This window comes from Fulmarus glacialis, unplaced genomic scaffold (genome assembly GCF_000690835.1).
Source record: "Fulmarus glacialis isolate BGI_N327 unplaced genomic scaffold, ASM69083v1 scaffold14624, whole genome shotgun sequence".
In the NCBI taxonomy this organism is placed as follows: Eukaryota; Metazoa; Chordata; class Aves; order Procellariiformes; family Procellariidae; genus Fulmarus; species Fulmarus glacialis.
In genome coordinates, this window is record NW_009210112.1 from 87,935 (window position 1) to 108,398 (window position 20,464).

Here is a 20,464-nt window from a genome sequence, read left to right on the forward strand (position 1 = left end):
GGTACATGGTGCTTGCATTGCATGGAAGAAAAAAATTATAGACTTTGTTCTGGTTTGCTTTGTCTTCCCAGTGAAAACTACATGCAGTTCAAAGGTAACGCCCCACCTCCTCGCTTGGCCTCAGTTCTTGCTTTCATTCTTGAAGTACTTCAGAGAACCCAGAGCATTGAAATATGTGACATTGACTTAGTTCTCCCAGCCGTGTTGAAATGCATGGTATTGGTTAATGAGCTACAAGGTGAGATGCTTGTTTGCTTTCAATATATCTCTGCACACCTGTAAGATTTTTGTACTGCTGAACATCTTTCATCCCAATATTTAAGACTCTTAGATGAGGTGAATGAGATACTTTGGCCAGATAAACTGGTCAAGCTTTCTTTTTTCATTAACTGGTCTGTCTCCAAAAGGCATAGAAGTCCTGCCTCATTTCGCTCTCTGATGAACTAATGATCAACTTCTCAGGAATCTGAAGAGCGTTTACTTTCTCCCCATCCTTCCCATTCATTTCTCCCAGACTTGGTAACTGTGGAAGTTTTCTTGCACCTAAAGATTTGAGACCAAATAAAGACTAGCATATGTTCTCCCCATAGAGACATTATAAATGGATTAAAAATAGCATGTTGCTCTCTGATGGCATCTTTGAGTCTTCTTTCGTCTTTTAGTATGCTTTGTTTGGTAGTGAGAACTTCTTTATTTTTAGCTGCTTAAAAAATGAAGCACTCTGTTCACCCTACAGTTGTACAATGGATGTGCATGTGTGCATAGGCTCAAAATTTCCACTTCTTGCTGCCAGTAGAGGCATTAAGCAAAATGGGGATTCACCTCTGACTTCTCCTGGGAATTTTGTCTAATAAAGTACTTTTTGATTCTGGTTTATAAAAGTTTCAAGGACAAGATATGCTTAGGAAATTAGCTGAATCATCACACGCCTTTCTTCCCCCTTTTGCCATCATAGCCATATCTGCCTGAAGCTGAAAGTACCTGCTTTGCAGTATGCTGTGGAGTAGAGTGAGCTGAATGTCTTGTGCTGCTGTGGCTACCAGCTCACTGCCTGCCTAGACAGGGCTCCACCACACCCTTGTAGAAAAGTCCTTGCAGCCCAGTTCCACCTTTATAAAGGAAGAGCTGTATCTTTCAACTTGAATATTTATTTGGAAACAATTAAGAGGACGAAAATAGTGGGGTTTTGTGGGACTTTTTTTCCCCTTAAAAAAAGAAGTAGGGTGGATTTCAGAACAATATCCACCATTGAAAGTAAGGAGAGTTCTCTATAGCTTTGGGCAGGATATAATGCCATGGCTGCTTTTCTTTAATTCAAATAGGAATGATTAAAGAATACAAACAGAACTTAAATTTAAATAAATCTCTATTTCCACTAAGTGTGTGTCTCTTTGCTTTGACTTAAAGAGACCATAGTGTACTTAAAAATCTGTATGTTTAAAATACAATGATGGTGAAAATAAGACTTTTGCATAAATCTGTGATTCATTCTGTTCTTTATAGCCAATCTAACTAACTGCTCTCACAGTCATTTCCTTTGCATCAAAGTAAGATAAAACCATTTTTTTTCTCATTTAAAAATTGTCGTCTTCATGAAAGACATTCTCCAGATGGTCAGTTCAAGAGCTCTGTGTGAATCTTGTGATTTTTATTTTACAGTTAAAAAAATATCTACAGACATTGTACAGTACATGGTAGAAGGCTGCCAAGCAGGGTCAGGAGGAGAACGTGCCACCCAGCTGACTTCTGTATTTAGGTAACCAGAAAATATGCCAATTGGCAGTGAAGCTACTGCAAGCCAATTGACAGCAAACATGTTTTTTTAAAATAACTAATTATCCTTAACATACTGCATTGTCACTTGTTTATGGTATTTAAATAACGGTACTTTTGGCACTGGTTTTAAACATAGCTTGGCCAAAAAGCCAGAGCAAAAAAGTAGAAGAGAGAAACATAACTGCTTTCTCATAGATTTGGTACTGTTTTGAAAGGTATATAATAGAGAGGTACGTTGCTGCTGCAATGGGAAAAACTCCACGTGAATGGGGGTGGTCAGTGTTAGGTGCTGTGAAAGGTGCGTGTGCCTAATTTGAAGTGCATATAATGGAGATCAGTCCTCATATAACAAGCTTAGCTTTTTTTTTTTATTTATTTGATTTCGCGACAAATAAATAATAGATTATTAGAATGTAAATTATACTTATTCCGTATCTCTGCAAAATGAATCCTGTTTCTCACATGGGTGCAGTAGAAGACCTGCATGAGCTGAGACCCAAAGACATTTTGCAAACCTAAGCACCGGCGCTGGATTGGGTCATGTCTAGATGAAAGCTCCAGAGACACTCACGGAAATAAGCGTGAATATTTGTGGGCATGCCAGTCTCCCTGTATGTGATACATCACTTTCATGGGGTGTTTCATCCCCGGGGTGTTACTTCTGATTGGAATGTAATCTGTGATCTTTAAAGACCTCAAACTCTCAGGAAGACAAATGGGTGAGCTTCCATCCAGTGATCTGCCCTGCTTAAGGTCCAGTGGAGCTTTGTAAGAAATGCTAACATTATTTCTGCAGACTGGAATCTAGATCTCTTGTTTTGCTGGTCTGCTTTTTTTAATTATTTTTTTTTTACTAAATACATGTTTTAGTTTTTCATTCAGACAGACACATTACAAAGTAAAGTGCTCTGGAACAAGTCAGCCCTGGTGAAACTGCCACGGAATCTGACAATTTGCTCGAAAATAAACGTGTGGGCTTTTTTAGCATTAGCCTTCAAAAGCATGGCTTTGTTTAGAGAAAGTATCCCATGTAGAGTATTTCAGTGTAACAATACGAAAATTACCATGCAGGCAGATTGCTTGTTCTGGTTAGACTCTTCAGTTGTTTTTGGCATGTTCTCTGCATCTAGTTTTGACCTTGCATTAAATGCCTCTGTGTCCCCCTCAGGCAGTTTATCCAGGAGTATACTGCCGTGTATGATCACCGGGTTTTCAGCATACTAGAAGCAGTGGCAGTCTTGGATCAGACGTTGGTTACGAGCCTGATTCCCACAATCACGCAGTCTCTGAAGGATTCAGAGCACAAACAAGGTCTTGGAAGAAATGCTGCACAGAGGTTTGATTTTTATTTAATGTTATTTTTTGACAATGAGCAGTAGAGGTTTATTCTCTTGAAAGAAAGCAATGTTAGACAGCAGCACAGATACTCAAAAATGAGTGATTTTTAAGTGTGTTCAGCCAGAAATCGCCCTTTGCTCAGGCCTTTCATGGTTTTAAGCCATCTATATTTGCTAAATATTTTCAGAGATGTTTTGACACTAGGACTACAGATCCCAGTAGAATTTATGCGAAGCCAGGTTGCCTCTGCTCACTACACTGTGTGTTGCAAAACAGAATAAAGAAGAATTCCTGCCCCAAAAAATTTTCCTGCCGGTCCCTGTTTTAGAGGACTTTATGGGTTATATGTAAAATTACAGTATAATCAGGTATGATCTGAGGTGCCTGGAAAAGAAATACTCGTGGCTTAATTTCAAGAGTTGTCTCATAGAATAGAGTAGAATAGAATAATTTTCAGTTGGAAGGGACCTACAATGATCGTCTAGTCCAACTGCCTGACCAATTCAGGGCTGACCAAAAGTTAAAGCATGTTGTTAAGGGCATCGTACAAATGCCTCTCGAACACTGACAGGCTTGGGGCATCGACCACCTCTCTAGGAAGCCTGTTCCAGTGTTTGACCACCTTCCTGGTAAAGAAATGATTCCTTATGTCCCATCTAAACACGTGAGAGTTGTGGGTGTCCAGAAGAGGCTGGCCTCCTCTCTCCGATAGGCACAGCAGGCTCACACTTCCTCCTTTTGCCCCCCAAGAATTTAGAGCAGAAATATTTGACTTGTGAATCCATGTGGCGTTAGAAGGAAACGGCACATGAGGTGAGCAGCTCGGCACAGATGGATGCAGATCTCTGGGTGCAGATGCAGCAGTGAACTTTCAGCGCCTATATAATAAATGCTGTTACAAAGCTCTAGGAAGCTCTGCCCAGTGTGGCACCCGAGCCAAAAGGACTCCTCCTGTTAGTTCTGCTCACTGGAAGGCTGGCTCTTGAGCCTCGTCTGGGTCTGGGCCAGGAACTGGCCTCACCGTTTGCATTAATGCACATACTGGGACTCCTCAAAGGGTAGGATCCTAGTCACGCCTCAGACTGGAAAAGTTTTGAGCTGCACATCAGCAGGGCCTGGGCTATAAAAAACCCAAAAGACAGAGTTGTGCAAGAATGTAACTCGTGAGGCAGCAAAGGGTAGTCACAGGGTATTAATCTTCCATTTAAAGAAAAATATATTTAACTTGTTTGTAATTATATTATTCACTTTTTATTATCATCTACCAACAAATACATTTGCTTTTATTTAAGGGAATTCATCCAAGGTCAGACTGAAGTACCATTATATGCAGGATTTTCATACTGCCTGCTTTTGATCTTTTGATAATGTATTTCATAGCAAATTTTCATATTTTTATACTGTTAATAAGGTAAAATTCATCCCTTTACCTACAAAATATGGCGGGAGGGGGCGGGGCGGCAGTGGAAAAGCAGCAGGTTGTTTGAGCTTCCTGAAATATATGCTTGGAGATTACTGGAGAGCTACATTTCTTTTAGCCTCATTGCTTAACGTATATATTATCAAATCTGTTGTTGACATTTTGTATTAATGATTTGTATTTAGAATGTGCTCCATTACCCAGCAGTCTAAGGTGATCCATGAACATATTATTGTAAGAACACTAATAACTGATTTTCTCTCTTCAGTCCTGGCCACTAAATACCATTATATTAACATATTCTGTGCAATTATTGTAGACATTAAAGTGTAAACCCATATATATAAAAGAAACAAAGTTCAGCAGTTGCTTTAGCTGCTTATAGTGGTGATGTCCAGTGTTGTTATTGCAAGGAACTAGTATGAAAACGGCAGTTTTGTTTGCTCAAGTTAATATTTCATGAAAAAGATATATAATTAGAGTAGACCTAAATGTCAGAGGCAGTACTTTAACAATAATTATATTGTCTACGTTGGAGGGTATTAGAATGAACTTCAGGTGAAAAGTCTCGTCAACACATACGCACTCTTCTGAAAAATCCACTTGAGTGACAGTCCCCTTCTGAATTCCAGGTTTATTTTAAAATGGTCGTTGCCCTTTGTTGAGGATGATGGTCTATGTCTCTGTCAGTGCCAGTCTGCGCCCTAGTGCCAGTGGCTTACATCACTGTGCTGTAGCATGAGTCACAGAGAGATTTCTTATGCAGAAATCAGATAGCAAACATGATGAAGTCTGAATGCCAATCTTATGTAAGCCTTGGAAACTCTATGTTTTAAAATAAAAAAAATTCTACTTCACAGCAGTTTACTAAGCAAGCAGACTTTTAAGCATCTTCACTACGCTTGTAGCCATAAACAATGCAATCTTTATTCTTCTTCCAACCTGGCTATCCTAAAAATTCACAGCAAACAAAGCAGTTGAATAGATGGGGAGGGGGAGGGGGGGGGGGGGGGAAAGAAGGAAAGTTTTTAATATCCCAATATGTAAACAATGTGTTTGGGAATTATGTGCTTTTACTCCTAGGATGTGTGAGATTGTTTAAGTAACATGTTACATTCTTTTGTTTTTTTTCAACAGAGAAGCCTATAAAAGACTCTTATCTTACCTCACAGAGGCTGGACAAAATGAGATACAAAAACTGGAAAATGAGACAGGTTAGCAGTGCTGGTGATTAATCCTTTCCTTTTGAATGTTCTGACACTGTCGATACCTAAAACTGCACTCTATGACACCCTAGCCAAGTTCTTTATCTTTACAATGGCAATACATTTATCAATTTTGTGGGTTTTTTCCCCCAAGTTATGTATTAATTTTAATTTTGTATTAATTAATTTGAATATTGTCATGCATCTGAAGAGTACTGTCAATATACTGTTGAATGGCAATTGAAATGTATGGCAAATTTGCTCTACGTTAAAATGTCTATATGAGCAGAGCTTGTATTGCAACATACGAGGTAGGATTTCGAAGTAATTTCCCAAAATTCAATTCACATTGAGTGAGACCTGACCCTCTTAACATTGTACTTTTGAAAAATCTCATTATGTTCTTAAACAAATCATAACTTTGTCGTTTCTAATTTATTATTTTAGTAGAATGAGAAAAATTGTGATCTCTAGTACTGAACTTGCTGAACGCAGTGCATTCACCAGGAGTTGCGCCAGTATGATAAAGCTATCGTTTGTTAAGAGGGCTTGTGTATGTTTTGCACAAAATGTATACAGCTATCTTAACCTTCCATCTGTATTAAAACATTAAAGTCTTTCAGATTCCAGTGTAAAATCTCTTCTGTTTTCTTTGTGGGTACTATAAGAAAAGGTAGGTACAGATTTCCTGTCCTCTTCCTTTTCAACACTGTGTTCTTAAATTTAACCCATAATTTACAGTGATCCCACCATCTTTTTATTAGTCATGACACTGTTAATTATCCATTTAACTTAGACTAGGTGTTAATGGTATGAGAAAAAAGAAGAGAGGACAGACTTCTAAAGAAAATACTCACTTGGGGAATTTATTCCATTTAATCATAGGCTAGTACTTATTCCTGTTTGCCTGGAATGTTGGATCTTTCAAATATTTTGCTGTGTTATGGATTATCTTTTGGGTCTTTCCAGGACAGGTCTAGCTCTGTAACTTTTTCTACATTTTTTTCCTAAGGTGCTCGGGAAACTTTCATTAGTGCCTGTGGTATTCATACTTTTCATTTTCCTCAATAACCTGTATTTCTGCAGCTACTTACTGGACTTTGGGAGTGGTAAGTTTGCCCCTAATGGCAACACTGGCGAACAGGCTGCTTACTTTTAAAGTTATTCAGATTTTAACTTTACGATATTAATGGGCAGGAAAGATTATTTTTGTGTTTAATAGTTCCACAAAAATCCCTAAAATCTTTTTCAGAGCATCTTCTCTTTCATTACAGTAATCTTATCAAGTCGAACTAGATAATCTTTTTGCCTAAATCGGCTATCGTTACTTCAGATAATGCAGTAACTAAAAGCCTCTTTAGGCTACTTAATAGTGCAGAACATGGAGGTTCTTTTCATTGTGAAAGTGACTTACTGAACTTGCATTGTAGCTTCTTGTAAGCTTCTGTACCTGGGAGGAGTTTTATTCATCTCAAGAGGATTGTGCTTCTAAAAAGCTTTTTTTTTTTTTTTTTAAAAAAACAAAAACAAAAAAAAAAACAAAAAAACAAACCTCTCCAAGAGAGATTAATAGAGATGTCTTAGAAATTAGAGTCCTACCACGCAGTAGATTACAGAACAGATGTCTGACTGTAGTCTTCCTTCCTGAAAATAAAACCTTTGACTTTTAAAGGATAGAGCAGATATTATACAAAACATTTAATGATGTGTTTAGTAGATAGTATTAAATATGTCTTTAACAATCTGTAGTGGTTGGAAGTTTCCGAAAAAGCAACAGAGCTTTATGTAAACGTGTAACAGCTCCTGGTGCATGAGAAACTAATTTAAACAGTTTGGAAATTATCATTCTTCTCTGTCAAAAAGTTAATGCGAACAGAAATAAAGCATTTTGCATCATATTCATCAACCACTGCCAAATGGGCAATCTGGTTTGGTCTAATTATTTGGTATGGACATTTGCAGATGTGACTGACAGTTCTGATAATATTAATGAGATGAAGGCTTGCAGAGTGTTAGTCTAGACTGACTTACCAAGTATACACCAAAACAACAGTCCAAAACCAGTTAGGAGAAAAGAAGAAAGTGCTGAATTTAAGTACAATATAGAAAAAGTAGAGACTGAAAACCACCATGAACCAAAAGAAATTATGTATTATGTCTTATCAAATGCTATCTGTATAAAGGCTAGTTAGGACACTGAACATTATTTAAATTAAACCTTTCTATGTTATTTTACATATGAACAGTCTGGTTTAAAAACAGTACAAATGCCTAGCTTCCTTATACAATGCATGCAGAACTGCTGAAGCTAAAGAGCAGGAGATCCTGGAAAGGTTTTACACTGGTTGCTACCACTGACAGGAGCAGTTAATCTGCATATAGATGCAAAGTCTGCCTCTTCACTTCGCTTAATAAACAACAGGATAGACCCTTGCTGTAAATCAGGTAAAGAGGGGATCTGAAAATACTGGTGAGTGGTATCCTTAACCTCTGCCAGAGGAAGGGAACTCATCCCCTGCCAAGCTTGCTTTCCTCTTCTCCCTCCACCAAAGACTCATCCCCATGGTCATTTGTGCAAGGCTGGAATGGGTGGGTGTGAGCTGAGGCATCTGTGTTGGCCCCCGTATGCTGAGTAGGAAAAGTGTGAAAGCAGAAGCAACTCAGCTGTTAGTTCTGCCAGGGATCAGTAGCCTGGCAGCATGGAGCTTGGCTCTGTGGCAGCTGAAAACATCACTGTAGGGTTTAGCCAGCAGATACTGAAGCGTGCAGCGACTTTGGACAGCAGCTAAGAAAAACTTTGAGCGCCTCAGCGACTCCCTATACCTCTTGCTTCTGAGCAGTTTTCCTGCCAGTGCATATGGGTGCTTTGTAAGCATTTTAAATCTGAACTGGAACCAGTAGACACTTCTGGTATTATTAGTCAGTCATATACCAACCCCAGAGGCTCAATGAGAGATCATAGTCTCTTTGCATTGTGGACGTTGGGACAGGCAGTTTCAGACATCTGTTGTCAAGACTGTACAGGGAGAAATCCAGGGAGCATCAGAACAGAAATCCTCTGCAGATCACAGGGTAAAGATGTGTCACTGCCTTGCCCTGCCTTACAGTTTTTGGAGGCTTTGTTTCTCAGGACTAATGGACAATGAATTACCAGAAGCTTCCACCAGCGCTGGGCTGATCCATTTGCAGGATGATCTGCTTTCCACTAAGCAATATAGATCAGATGCCCATTTTCCACTGTGTCCCAAGTGAGTATCACAGGAAAGCTATTAAGCAAGGCTTCTGTGAGTCTGTGACAAGGTTGTTGATTACGGGAAAAGGGTCATGCCTCAAATCCGAGGTGATTTCCAGCAGATGAAGAAAAGTATGTCCCAAGATCACCTTCCTAGAGATATATATACCAAGCCTTACTCCGTATATAATAAAGACTGGTCATTAATACAAGCTCTGTCACTGATTGCAGAGAATACAACAGAAACAGCCATTTGGATGCCACCAACCCCTAACCACAGCAGCTGTGTGACTCTGTTTGCTAGTAGGAGCCATGGTTCCAGGGGCATGCCAGACCTTAAAGTAGGTGCTTGCCACAAACAGGGTGAGGATTGTGGATTTGCCAAGGGTCAGTGACTCTTGCCAGCAACTCACAGGTACCAATACCACTGGTATTTGGATGGACAGACACCAGTGCAGTTCTGCTTCTTTTACCCAGCTCGTTCAGGCTTTTGTGTCCTCTCACAGCCTTGGAGCAACAGCACTGCTGAGAACCCTACCTGGGGCCTTCCTTCATTCCCTTCTTTTCAGCCAGCACCTGCCCACACGTGCTGCTGTAGAAGGCGATGCTGACTGTCAGCCTGTTGTCTCAGGAGCGTGCAATATTCACAGAGGGCTGAAAGGCAAACCACTGTGGGGTGCAAGGCAATATGCTACAGTGACACAGCAGTCAGGGCAGATCTGATGTGCCAAAGCCACGCTGCAGGTGCGTGTGTTGACTGCACTAACATGCACCCATGCCAGCAGCTTTGTTTTGTCCCAGTTTGGGTCTGAACACCACTGTAAAGTAATAGCCTGATTTTGTCTTTCATAGGATCCTCCTTGGGGCTGCATTTTTGTGGCAGCAGGGCAGCGTTGTACTTCTAAGAAGGGAAGGGTGTCCCACAGTAGGTTTAAAAAGAACATTGCATGCAAAGATGGACATTTACTGCACTTGTAACTTCCATAATTGAGGGTGAAAAGATCCTGAAAAAAGGTTGTAGCTAAAGTTCCTAATGAAATTCAGAGAAACTTCAACATACACACCTGGGCTTAGTCTTACTCCCCTCCTATATATGAAAAGTTGGTGGTATTAAGCCATTTTGGACATTAATTAATTACTCTCGCTACGGATCAACATCTGTCAATGGAGTTATAACAAAATACTAAATCTCAGTAAGCTTTTTCTTCCCCCAACCCTCTTGCATGATCCATGCCCAATATCTTCTTCCATTTAGAAATGCTAATAATGTTGACAGGAGACCTGTTTAAAGTACAGCAGGCGTGAACCTTGTGAGCATTTTCCATGCTGATCTCGTTGGCCAGAGGACTGTCCCAGGATGTAAGTGGGTAGAGGACTACTCTGTCCTTTTCTTTTTGCAATATATAGAGTTGAGAGCTGAATAGAAAGTGTTTCATTTTTATTTTTTCCCTATTCCAGAATTCAGGATACTGATCACCCACTATCATCCTTATGATATGAAACAGATGTCCAGCGCATCATGAACAATGTCGGGGAGAGGGAAGTCTGGCTTATCTTTCCTTTAGTAACCTTAAAACGATAACTGAAAAAAATACACCTTCTGTTCAAAATTCACATGCAACTTCCATTAGCCCCACAAAGCTGTCCCTCTATTTTGTAAGAATTTCCCATTTGTTATTGTTATTAAAGAGCCAGAACACTGTAATTCAAATTATTCCTTGCTTTCATTTTCAATGACAAAAAAAAATGGTGGGGGGAAGGCACTTGTTTCAATAAAAGAGCTTCTGAAATAGAAAAATTTACGCCTTTTATGCTGGAATAGAGCAGCAGACCTATGGAAAGAATAAGGTTCTGCATATCTGTTGTAATTGCACAGAAGAGGAGCTGCCAATAGCATACACTACTTAGAGAGTCATTTAAGGAACTTTGATATCTGTCCACCTAAATGCAATGCATTTCCCTCAGGAAACAGAAAAGAGGTTTTCTCACACTCTGTTTTTCCTTCTTTCAGTAGCTTCTGAAAATTATGTATGCATGGGTATTTTCAGTTTAATCATATTTTATAATTTTTAACTATTACTTAAAACTCAAATTCAGTGTAATCAGCCCATCTGTTAGCAATGGTTATAAAATTATGTTGAAGATTAAAAATCTGATGCGGTGTCAATATGTCCTAGCATAATGAAGCTTGTTTTATGATGAATGACTATGATATGGCTTTTGTCTACTCCAGCAGCTTTAAAATGGTAAACCTTTTGTAGGCTTAATGTACGAAATGTGAAGATATGCATAAAACAAAGAAAAAAACCCACGTATAAAACTCAGATCCTGTATTCATAGATATGGTGTCTTTGCAGGCCTTGGGAAATGCCAGCAGGGTCATTTCCACGTCACAACCAAATTCACTGCATTTTTCAGTCCATCAAACACTTATCTTCTATCTATTCTCCTCCCGGTAGAATGGCACCCAAACAGGTATTAAAAATTCAAGTTTGCTAAATTCATTATTCCTTTTAGAAAGAGCCAACATGACCTGTATTGGCACTGGTGGAAAAATTAGCACATCATTCGCTTACGTGAATTGAGGGTATTGCTGTAAATACTTACTCTGTTACTTGCAGTATTGCAACATAGCCTAATCTACCCACAGTAAGAGTTAACAAGTGTTTTAATTCTGGCATTGCTGCGAAACAACTATATATAATCATCTCTACTGGAAAACCAATCTTTATGTGGACACTTCTTTCCCCTTTAAAATGTGTCCTTGGAAAAAACCAAAAAAAAAGCCCGTTTTGCAAAAATAAAACTGTGTAAACCCTTTATTTAGTCTATGTGCTAAACTTCCTGCAAAGTCTTCCTCCCCTACAAACTCTGCCTGCAGATGAAGTGTTTTAACCTTGCCCTCTTAATTTATTCTACATTCTAATTTTCAATAAACAGATGCCGCCTCTTTTCGCACTTGTTTCCACATTGTTCCACATTCTGCCTGTGTTGTTTCTGCATGTGTGAATATTCAATTATCTATTTCTCCATGATTCTGCGACCGATGTACTAACTGTCTGTCCAGGTTTGGGGGAGGGTAACCGGGGAAGGCAAAACTTAGAGGAAAGAAAAGAACTGTACTGAGAGTGGGGTACTCTCCCTGAAAGCTGCTAAGCTAAGAAGAAAATCACAAGCCACAACTAGAAATGCGAGGATTACAAAACCACTAGTGCAGAGAAGCAGATTTGCTGCACGCTGGCTCATAAGTATTTCTTTGGTCAGCGCTTGGGTGTGAAATGCTCAGCAGAGACCAAAGGGGCAGAAGAGGCTGTTGGTGCTGCTGCTTCTGGAAATTGTGTCTTTTTGGATAAAAAGCACAAAGCAGCCAATTGCCATTGTGGTTATATATAGCTAAGAAGAGCTGATAACATATCTCAGGACTCAAAAGTGAAGTATGCTATATAAAGGATGAAATATTACTCCTTATGGGAATGGCCCAAAAAAGGAGATCACAGGACAGGCATAAAAGTACAAAAGCTCTTCCATACAGCTCTCAAGACCTTGTGACCCAAAAGCCTAGTTGCAGATGTGAGTAGCTTTAATCTGTAAATCTAAGGAAATGCACAGAACTTGACAGTTAATAATGGCTGCTGCATTACTCACTCGTAAGAATACCTCCTTCCTGAAGCACTAGTGAGTTCTTACCGGTTGCAACCTGCGCCATTACCTTGCATGCTTCCCAGCCAGGAACCCGAGTGACTTGTGTCAGGAGCTGCTGTCACACTGCGCTGATCTGACTCGAGCAACAGAACCATCAAGCGTGGAAATATTTGTATTATGGATGGCTTTAAGGCTCTGTGAAAAAACTGAGCTAAACTGCATTTCAGAGGTACGTACCAAAACTGGTAGGCTGGGCAGTTGGGTTCCGAGGTTTATGTTTGCCAAAAATGGTACAAAATTTAGAACAGCAGAGGCACGCCTGGAGCTCGCACACGGGAGCCTGCGCAACTGGTGCAGTTTCAGAAGCCAGGGACACTAAATGGAAAAATGGCAGAGGAAGGAGATGGTGGTTCAGAAGCTTCGGCTCACGGGGCAGCCTTTGCCAGCAGGGCCCCTGCACAGCTGCAGCCGGCAGGTGAGGCGCCTTGCTCTCCCACCCCCCGCTCCTCCTCAGCAGAGACCCCTCAGCCAGAGCAGAGCCGCTGCTGGCACCAGCGCGCTCTCTGCCTGCTCTTGCATAGACACCATTCTCTTTTCTTACCTGGCAGTAAATAACGGGGTTTTGCTCACCTGGCAAGGGCTATGTGGCATTTTCTGACTTCAGGTGCAGCAAAGCACCCCCATCTATCCTTTAAATCCTGCAACAAAAGCAAAAAGACCCAGATAGGAAAGTGTGGCACAAAAACTTAGGGGCTAGGAGGTTGCCACAAAAGACTCCTCTGTAATCACTGGAGCCTGATGATTAAGAGCCAGAGCGGGATCCTGACACTAATAGGAGCATATGTGTTGTCCTGAGGCTCTGTGGCTGTGGTACCCTTAACTAATTTAATGCAATTGCACAGCTGTTTAAAACTGCTATTCACCAGTACAGACAATTGGTGATAACAACCGGAACAGTAAAAGCGTCAAAAGGGCAGAACAAACATGATAAATAACTTTCTTGCCACACACTCCTGCCTTTCAGTCCTTGAACCGAGAGGCACATGCTGCTTTGCACGAGGAAGCTCCCCCCCTCCTTTGCTTCTCAAACCCTTTGTGGCAGCTTGCTGCCGCCGCTCAGCAGCCGGCCAGATCCATCGTAATCCCTCGCTCTTCACAAGGAGCAGTTCAGAAATGATTTCATAGCTACAGCTGTGGTAAGCTACAAGGCCTAGGAATAAAAGCCTCAAAACTAAGTTGAGACATACAAAACATACGTTGCACTATTGTCTGGAAGCACACTGGGCTTTATAAAGGCTAAGAAATTAATTCTCCCACCACATGGGAAATGGCAAGTATATGTCAGTTCTGCACCTGGAACAAAAGCTGATCACTCACCTGGTGTGGCACCTCCAGGATGAGGCTCAGAGCCCCAAGGATCTCTGCACACATGTTTTGATTATTTAGCCACCCTCCGCTTGAAAACAAGACACGTAATGTTTGTGTCCCTGCAAGTTACACATAAATAGAACTTCGAATACTTGCCAGGCTTGGGTCCTGCAGCCCACCCAGGGCAGCAGTCAGATTTTTAAAGTGTAAATGGCCTGTTAGGAGAGCTGGCCCTTGCACGCTGATTTCCAGGAGTTCCAAAGGAATCCAAACAAAAAAAAAATTCCTGATGCATAGGCTATACAGCTCCCATGCAGTTAGAGAAAAGTACTGCCTGGATGTAGGCTTGCTTTGTGTGCAGAGGGAGACATTGTTAGCATTCAAGTTAGTGTGCCAGGCGAAGACCCTGCAGCTGCAGCTCTGCTCTGTGCAATGAGAGTCAGAAAGCTCAGCAAAAAAACCCACAAAACTTTCTAACCTGAAAATTACTGGAAAAGGAAAGGTGATGTTCCGTGAGTACGCTGCCCAGCTGGAGACGGAAATGGTGATAAAGTTCACCCCCCCGTATCACTAACCAGACCCTTAAAATTTACAAGATACATTTGATTTGGAAACACTGCTCACTGGACGAAGTCAAACCTGTTCCTGTCCAGCAAGCGCAGGCTATTGCTGCAGCATATTCTGCACGTGGCATTTACACGAGTGTCAGTAGGAATTTCATAGGTCTGCTCAGATAGCACAGTGGCAGGGAGCAGATCAGTAGGTAAAGCAGAAAAGTGCAGGGTACCCATAAATCATAAATAGAGAAAGATTTAATTACATGCTTGGTTAATATTTACAAACATTGAAGTTGTTAGATATATAAATAAAAGAAAAAGAGAGGGGCTGAATAGCCAAGCAAAGCCAAAATGTAACAGGTTAGAGTATTTCTTGTGAACTGCCATACGCCTGGAGTATGGAATGGAGAATGTGCTGGTTTTGGCTGGGGTAGAGTTAATTTTCTTCATAGTAGCTAGCATGGGGCTGTGTTTTGGATTTGTGCTGAAAACAGTGTTGATAACACAGGGATGTTTTCATTACTGCTGAGCAGTGCTTACACAGAGTCAAGGCCTTTTCTGCTCCTCACACCACCCCACCAGCGAGTGGGCTGGGGGTGCACAAAAATTTGGGAGGGGACACAGCTGGGACAGCTGACCCCAACTGACCAAAGGGCTATTCCATACCATATGACATCATGCTCAGCATATAAAGCTGGGGGAAGAAGAAGGAAGGGGGGGACGTTCAGAGTGATGGCATTTGTCTTCCCAAGTCACCCTTACGCATGATGGAGCCCTGCTTTCCTGGAGGTAGCTGAACACCTGCCTGCCGATGGGAAGTAGTGAATGAATTCCTTGTTTTGCTTTGCTTGCATGTGTGCATTTTGCTTTCCCTATTAAACTGTCTTCATCTCAACCCACGAGTTTTCTCACTTTTACACCGCTCCCCCACCCCCCCTGGGGGGGGGGGCGCGCGGTGAGCGAGCGGCTGTGTGGGGCTTAGCTGCTGGCTGGGGTTAAACCACAACAGAGACACACTATATAAACTGAAAGAATAAATAAATAAATATTGACATTGTTCTACAGCTGTTTAGCCTCTGGAGACCAGTGATTTGTGGGACCATATGTTGGACAAAATGAGACTGTTCCTTGATAATTGTAAATGTAGTGACCCCTTGCAAACTAGATATTAAAAATATTAAGTAAATGGCACATTTTAATTATACAGTAAAGAGGCTGTTCTCCACCATTAAAAGACTGCAGCTGTCAGGAGGAATTGATCATATGACAGAAGGTAACATTTATTTGATAGTAGACCTTGGTAAATGACATCCCGAATGATCTTTAGATTCTCAGACAAACATATTCAGTTCAGACTCGGGTTTAACCATGACACTTCAGTGTCTTCGTCTTTCAGCTGAGACAATTTTTATCTGTTCCTCATATACTATAGGGCTTGTTTTTTTTTTATTTTTGTTTTAATTTGCTTTGCAGTATTTAAATTTCAAATAATGTATTATTAAATGAGAAACTGTAAACGATGGAGTTTGGAATTGGAAGTCAACACATTTGTTACTCTTTTTGCCAAAGGTATCAAGTAAGTTGCATAATTACCACAGTATTATATCATCTTTGTCCACATAAACACAGCTTTCTATCAGCTTCGAAAGTGCCATTGGTGAACAACTGAACGTGCGGACTCCACAGAAGAGCAGCCCAGGAGGAGCTGAGGGCATTCACAATGCCTTACGAAGTTGCATAAGGAAATGAAGTAGAGACAGGTAGCCAGCAGTCACCAGCAAAAATGCCAAACACTCTCACGTATGTGCTTCTACATCTGAGGCAGAGGAGAGAAACGGCAGACAGTTTTTGTAGCTTCCTTCCTGCCTATTGTGATCCGACATTAAGACAAATGTGTAAAGGTAAAGCAGCAGCCCGTGAGGATTGATTCTTTTCACTGATCCATAGAAACTCTTCCATACATGATCTTTTTCTCCCTCCATTTCTGATTTTATGAAGTGCATGTTCCGTGTCTCACATTGTGCCGATCCTGTGGTGAGGCACTTGCAGAGTCTGAAGGTTGGGGCACGTGAAATAAGGAGCTGGAAGAAAGCATGCTGCTATTCCGTTGGAAGCGAAGGGGAGCGTAGGCCCATAGAATACCTCTTCCTTCCCTTCCTTGCTAACATCCAGCACCTGCAGGCCAAAGTGTACAAAATATTTCAGGGATCGCAGAAGAAAGCTGAAACAAATTTGCGGGCACACACAGCATATATGTACTATTAATCCCAACAGAAAGATAATTTCAGATCACTTTCAGGTTGTATTTATGGATCTGGTGATTTATTGCCATCCTCATCACCCAAATCTTATCCTAGCTCAGGCACTCAGTAGCAGACAGTGACATTGGATCCTGCTTCCCGGCAGCAGAACGTGCAACCATGCAAGTAGGGTACTCTGCACGAAACTGCTACTGTTACCACGAAGTATTAATCATTTGTCAGCTTGGTGGTATATAGGGAGCAAGGGAGCTCTATCAAAGTTGGAAAGGCCAAATAAATGAATGACTTAAAGAAAATGAAGATATATGGAAGAAGTGGATTTTTTTCTTCGAAAGGAGAGAGCAACCTCAAATTTGCTGAATTTGAAGATAAAAGTTTTACTGGTTAAAGCCAGGCACACTGCCAACAACTGAGAAGGGGCAGCACACACAGCTCTGCCAAAGCACTCGTTATACTTCTTTTCCCTTTAATGCGGGGACTGTCTCGGGCAGGCTGCCAGTTCACAACCAGTTTGGGGATGTGGATAAATGTCCATTTAAGAAAGCAAGATCCCAGGATCATTTTCACTTGTCATTAAGCAGTATTTAAACCCAGGTGCAATACTGCAAAGTACCTGCTGATTATAAATGAGCATGTTGGTGGAGTACAGCCACCACCTTGATATTGTGCTATTACTCCATCTGAAGCACTGTATGTCAGCTAGTGAAGCCAGTTTGAATGAATTTTTCCAATAAAAATTGTACGGTATCCAACAATTTCGTAAAACAAAATTATACTATGACGAGAACATGGTTTTAACTCCTTATCTCGCATGATCTATTCTTTACAAACTGATGCTAATAAATGTTCATTATAAGATCAGCAGCTTGACATGTAATACATTCCCTTCTTATGCTAAGTCTAACTTCTAGCCTTACGGGACAGTTTAGAGGTGAAATTCTAAAATCCTTAGTTGGAAGCTAATGAAAATGTTGTTTATCAGCAAAAGTGCAGAAACTGAGATGTAAACAGGAATTTCTGTCTCTAACTGCCCAGCTGGTCACAAAGTGATGGCTGTGATGTAGATTTGCTTCACTCAGAAAAATGCAGGAAGATAAGAATTCCTAATTTCTGTACCGGAATATCTGAAAGCCATGGATCTGCAGGTGAGCTGCTCTTACACAAGATGAGAGAGCAGAAGAGTTTGTTGGACAACCTTTTGCCTACAGCAGGGATCAAAAAATTCCCATTCAAGCTTTGAAGCAGTAAGCGCTAGGGCAGGTTGCAGGCTGACTGAACTTTGTCAAAGAACAACTCGTTAACTCTGGCTGCTCTTCAGAAAGACAACTTGGAGAGGAAAAGAAAAAACAAAAATCACAAGACGGGCTGAAAAATTGTTAGCCCATGCCCCATCATCCATTTCTGCAACCCTTTTACTTTTGAACCTGAGTGTGTAACCTGAGAATATATACCCACTATTTTACCCAAACCTTGCCAAAGGAGAGACTCCTCAACCCTATTTTACTAGAATATCTTAGAATAATTGGTTCTAATGGCTCATCTGGAAATATTTTTAATACCCACAGTATTTCCTCTCTGTGTTTAAGCAGTTTCAGTGGCTGTGTAAGAAACATCTTAATCTCTCCACTTCACATGCATTTTCCTTTTCGAATAACCTCTGTGCCAAATGTATCCTTGCAAAATTATTGGAAAAGACTTTAAAAGAAACCTAAATCACTCACCTGGATACATGCCAAAGGCTCATTTGTCCAAATCGAATAGCCGCCAACTAAATATATTCTACCATTGTGGACGGCAACTCCAGACTCATTTTGACCTAAAGCAAAAAAGGAAATAGAAACCACTTTCAGTGTTTAATTAACCCTTTTAACACTGAATGTTAGAGTTCTGTAATATGATGAAAATGCACCTGGCAGTAACTTGACTGTTTCAGAATTCACAACGTGCAACAGTGAAGGTGAAGTGCGAGGGCTGTTCTTTGCTCTCCATGGAAGCCCCATACGGTGCTGTCCGGAGAGATACCCCAGATGAGCAATAAACTGAGGCTGTGCAGGGGACCATCTGCTGTCTCCTCAATGGCACAAGTTTTTGTACGCCTGTATTTCACAGGTGATAGATAGGCAAGCTTCCCACCTGCCTCTCAGCTACTATGACACATGCACATCCAGATAGACACATAGGCCAAGAGAGCTGAACGCCCCTCCCGTTCTGCCCACACCTGTTGATCCCCCTGTTCCTCAGGTACAAGTATGGGGAACATTGCAGAAGCTGCTGTGCAAGCTCATTCCCATAGCAACGGTCTCCTGAACAAGTTTGGAAGTTTTGAAGGATAAATACAGCCTTAAAAAAAATCTGCACTACACAGTGCAACAGCCACATTTACCGCTAGTTGCAGAGATGCAAAGAAACGCTTAGATGGCTTCTCAAGGTGCAGGTTGTGGAAACAACCCACCAGGTTGTATCTGAGGAGGGGCTACTATCTCACAGCATTTCATGGTATGGGGTCAGCTCCAGAATGAGGGCGCCTGCAGTGCCAGCGCTTTTGCAGTTGCAAATCAGATGGTGTCCTTCTCAAAGGATGTCAATTCCTCCAGATAATAAAATACAATAATTAAATGGAGACCAAAAGGGATACAAAAAACTAGTTCTGTTTGACAATGTGTAACTCCTCCATGGCTCTCTCCCCAACATCCGTGAAGTACTCTGATGACCCAACTCAGAAACCGTGCAACCAGAACCCAGAAATTAAGAAACCCAATGCAATATCTTAAAGAACAAAGTTGTCGCTAGAGCAGCTTTTAAACCTACCAGGAGGAAAATGACATAAGGTGACTGTCTTATTTGTCAGACGTTCATTTCTCTGACACAGTGACACGGTGTTTCTAGCTATCCTGAGCTTCTAGTTAAGCTCCTACATCCTTTGTATCCTTTTCAGTGGTAGATCTCAGAAAACAATGCAATGCCAAATGGAAGAGGATGAAAAGCGAGGTAGGCTCAGTTCTAGGACTCCTCTAGCAGGCTGCGCTGAAACTTTTTGGCAGCTGGTACTGTTACTAATTGACCTCCAAGCCTGCTGCACAAGAGAATGGCGCCAACATTAATGCTGTCCTGGAAATGTCCTCTTCTACAAAGCTGCGGTGGTGCTGTGTCACGTGCCTGTCTCTTCCAGGGATTCGAGGAGGTAGTACGTCTGGGAATTGTATTAAGTGGCAGTGAAACTTGGTGGACTGGGTGGCAGGGACAGTGAGTTGCAGTGCTTTGCAAGTTGCTACTGTAACTGTTCCTCCTAATGATGGTCAAGAGGAACTTTGCAGATCCATAGCTAACCGAGATACTCAAGTCATGCCTGACCTGACAGAATTCCAACAAAGACACCTCCTTTCAGGTAGTTTATTAAGAAGATATTGCTTAGAAATAAGTCATGGTTAATGGAGTTCAATGCTTTATAACACCAGCAGGAAACGCTACAGAACGATATCATGGTAGAGATGGATCTGCCTGTTGAACACTCAAACAGGGAGCTAAATCTATCAGTGCAGGCAAGCTTTTGGAGAATCAAAAATAAGTACTGGTAATACTACGACAAAGAATTTTTGATTGCTTAATTAAATTACATGTATGTGCACCTTCTTAAAAATTTATCATACAATGTCCTAAGACAAATG

At 41.2% G+C, this 20,464-nt stretch overlaps 2 protein-coding genes across 2 annotated transcripts in view; one reads left to right on the plus strand and one right to left on the minus strand.

Moving 5' to 3' along the window:
- The window catches only part of MMS22L (MMS22-like, DNA repair protein), a gene marked incomplete at its 5' end in the record, with an annotated part of 100,249 nt that extends 86,648 nt beyond the window's left edge, over positions 1-13,601 (plus strand). Inside the window, 7 exon segments of the mRNA XM_009577076.1 lie at positions 72-238; positions 1,660-1,756; positions 2,945-3,112; positions 5,672-5,748; positions 12,697-12,842; positions 12,917-13,088; positions 13,540-13,601. Coding sequence (XP_009575371.1) covers positions 72-238; positions 1,660-1,756; positions 2,945-3,112; positions 5,672-5,748; positions 12,697-12,842; positions 12,917-13,088; positions 13,540-13,601 — 889 coding nt within the window.
- Positions 13,602-15,682: 2,081 nt separating this feature from the next.
- KLHL32 (kelch-like family member 32) overlaps positions 15,683-20,464 on the minus strand; it is a gene marked incomplete at its 5' end in the record, with an annotated part of 62,473 nt that continues 57,691 nt past the window's right edge. The window contains 2 exon segments of the mRNA XM_009577075.1: positions 15,683-16,713; positions 18,521-18,615. Coding sequence (XP_009575370.1) covers positions 16,552-16,713; positions 18,521-18,615 — 257 coding nt within the window.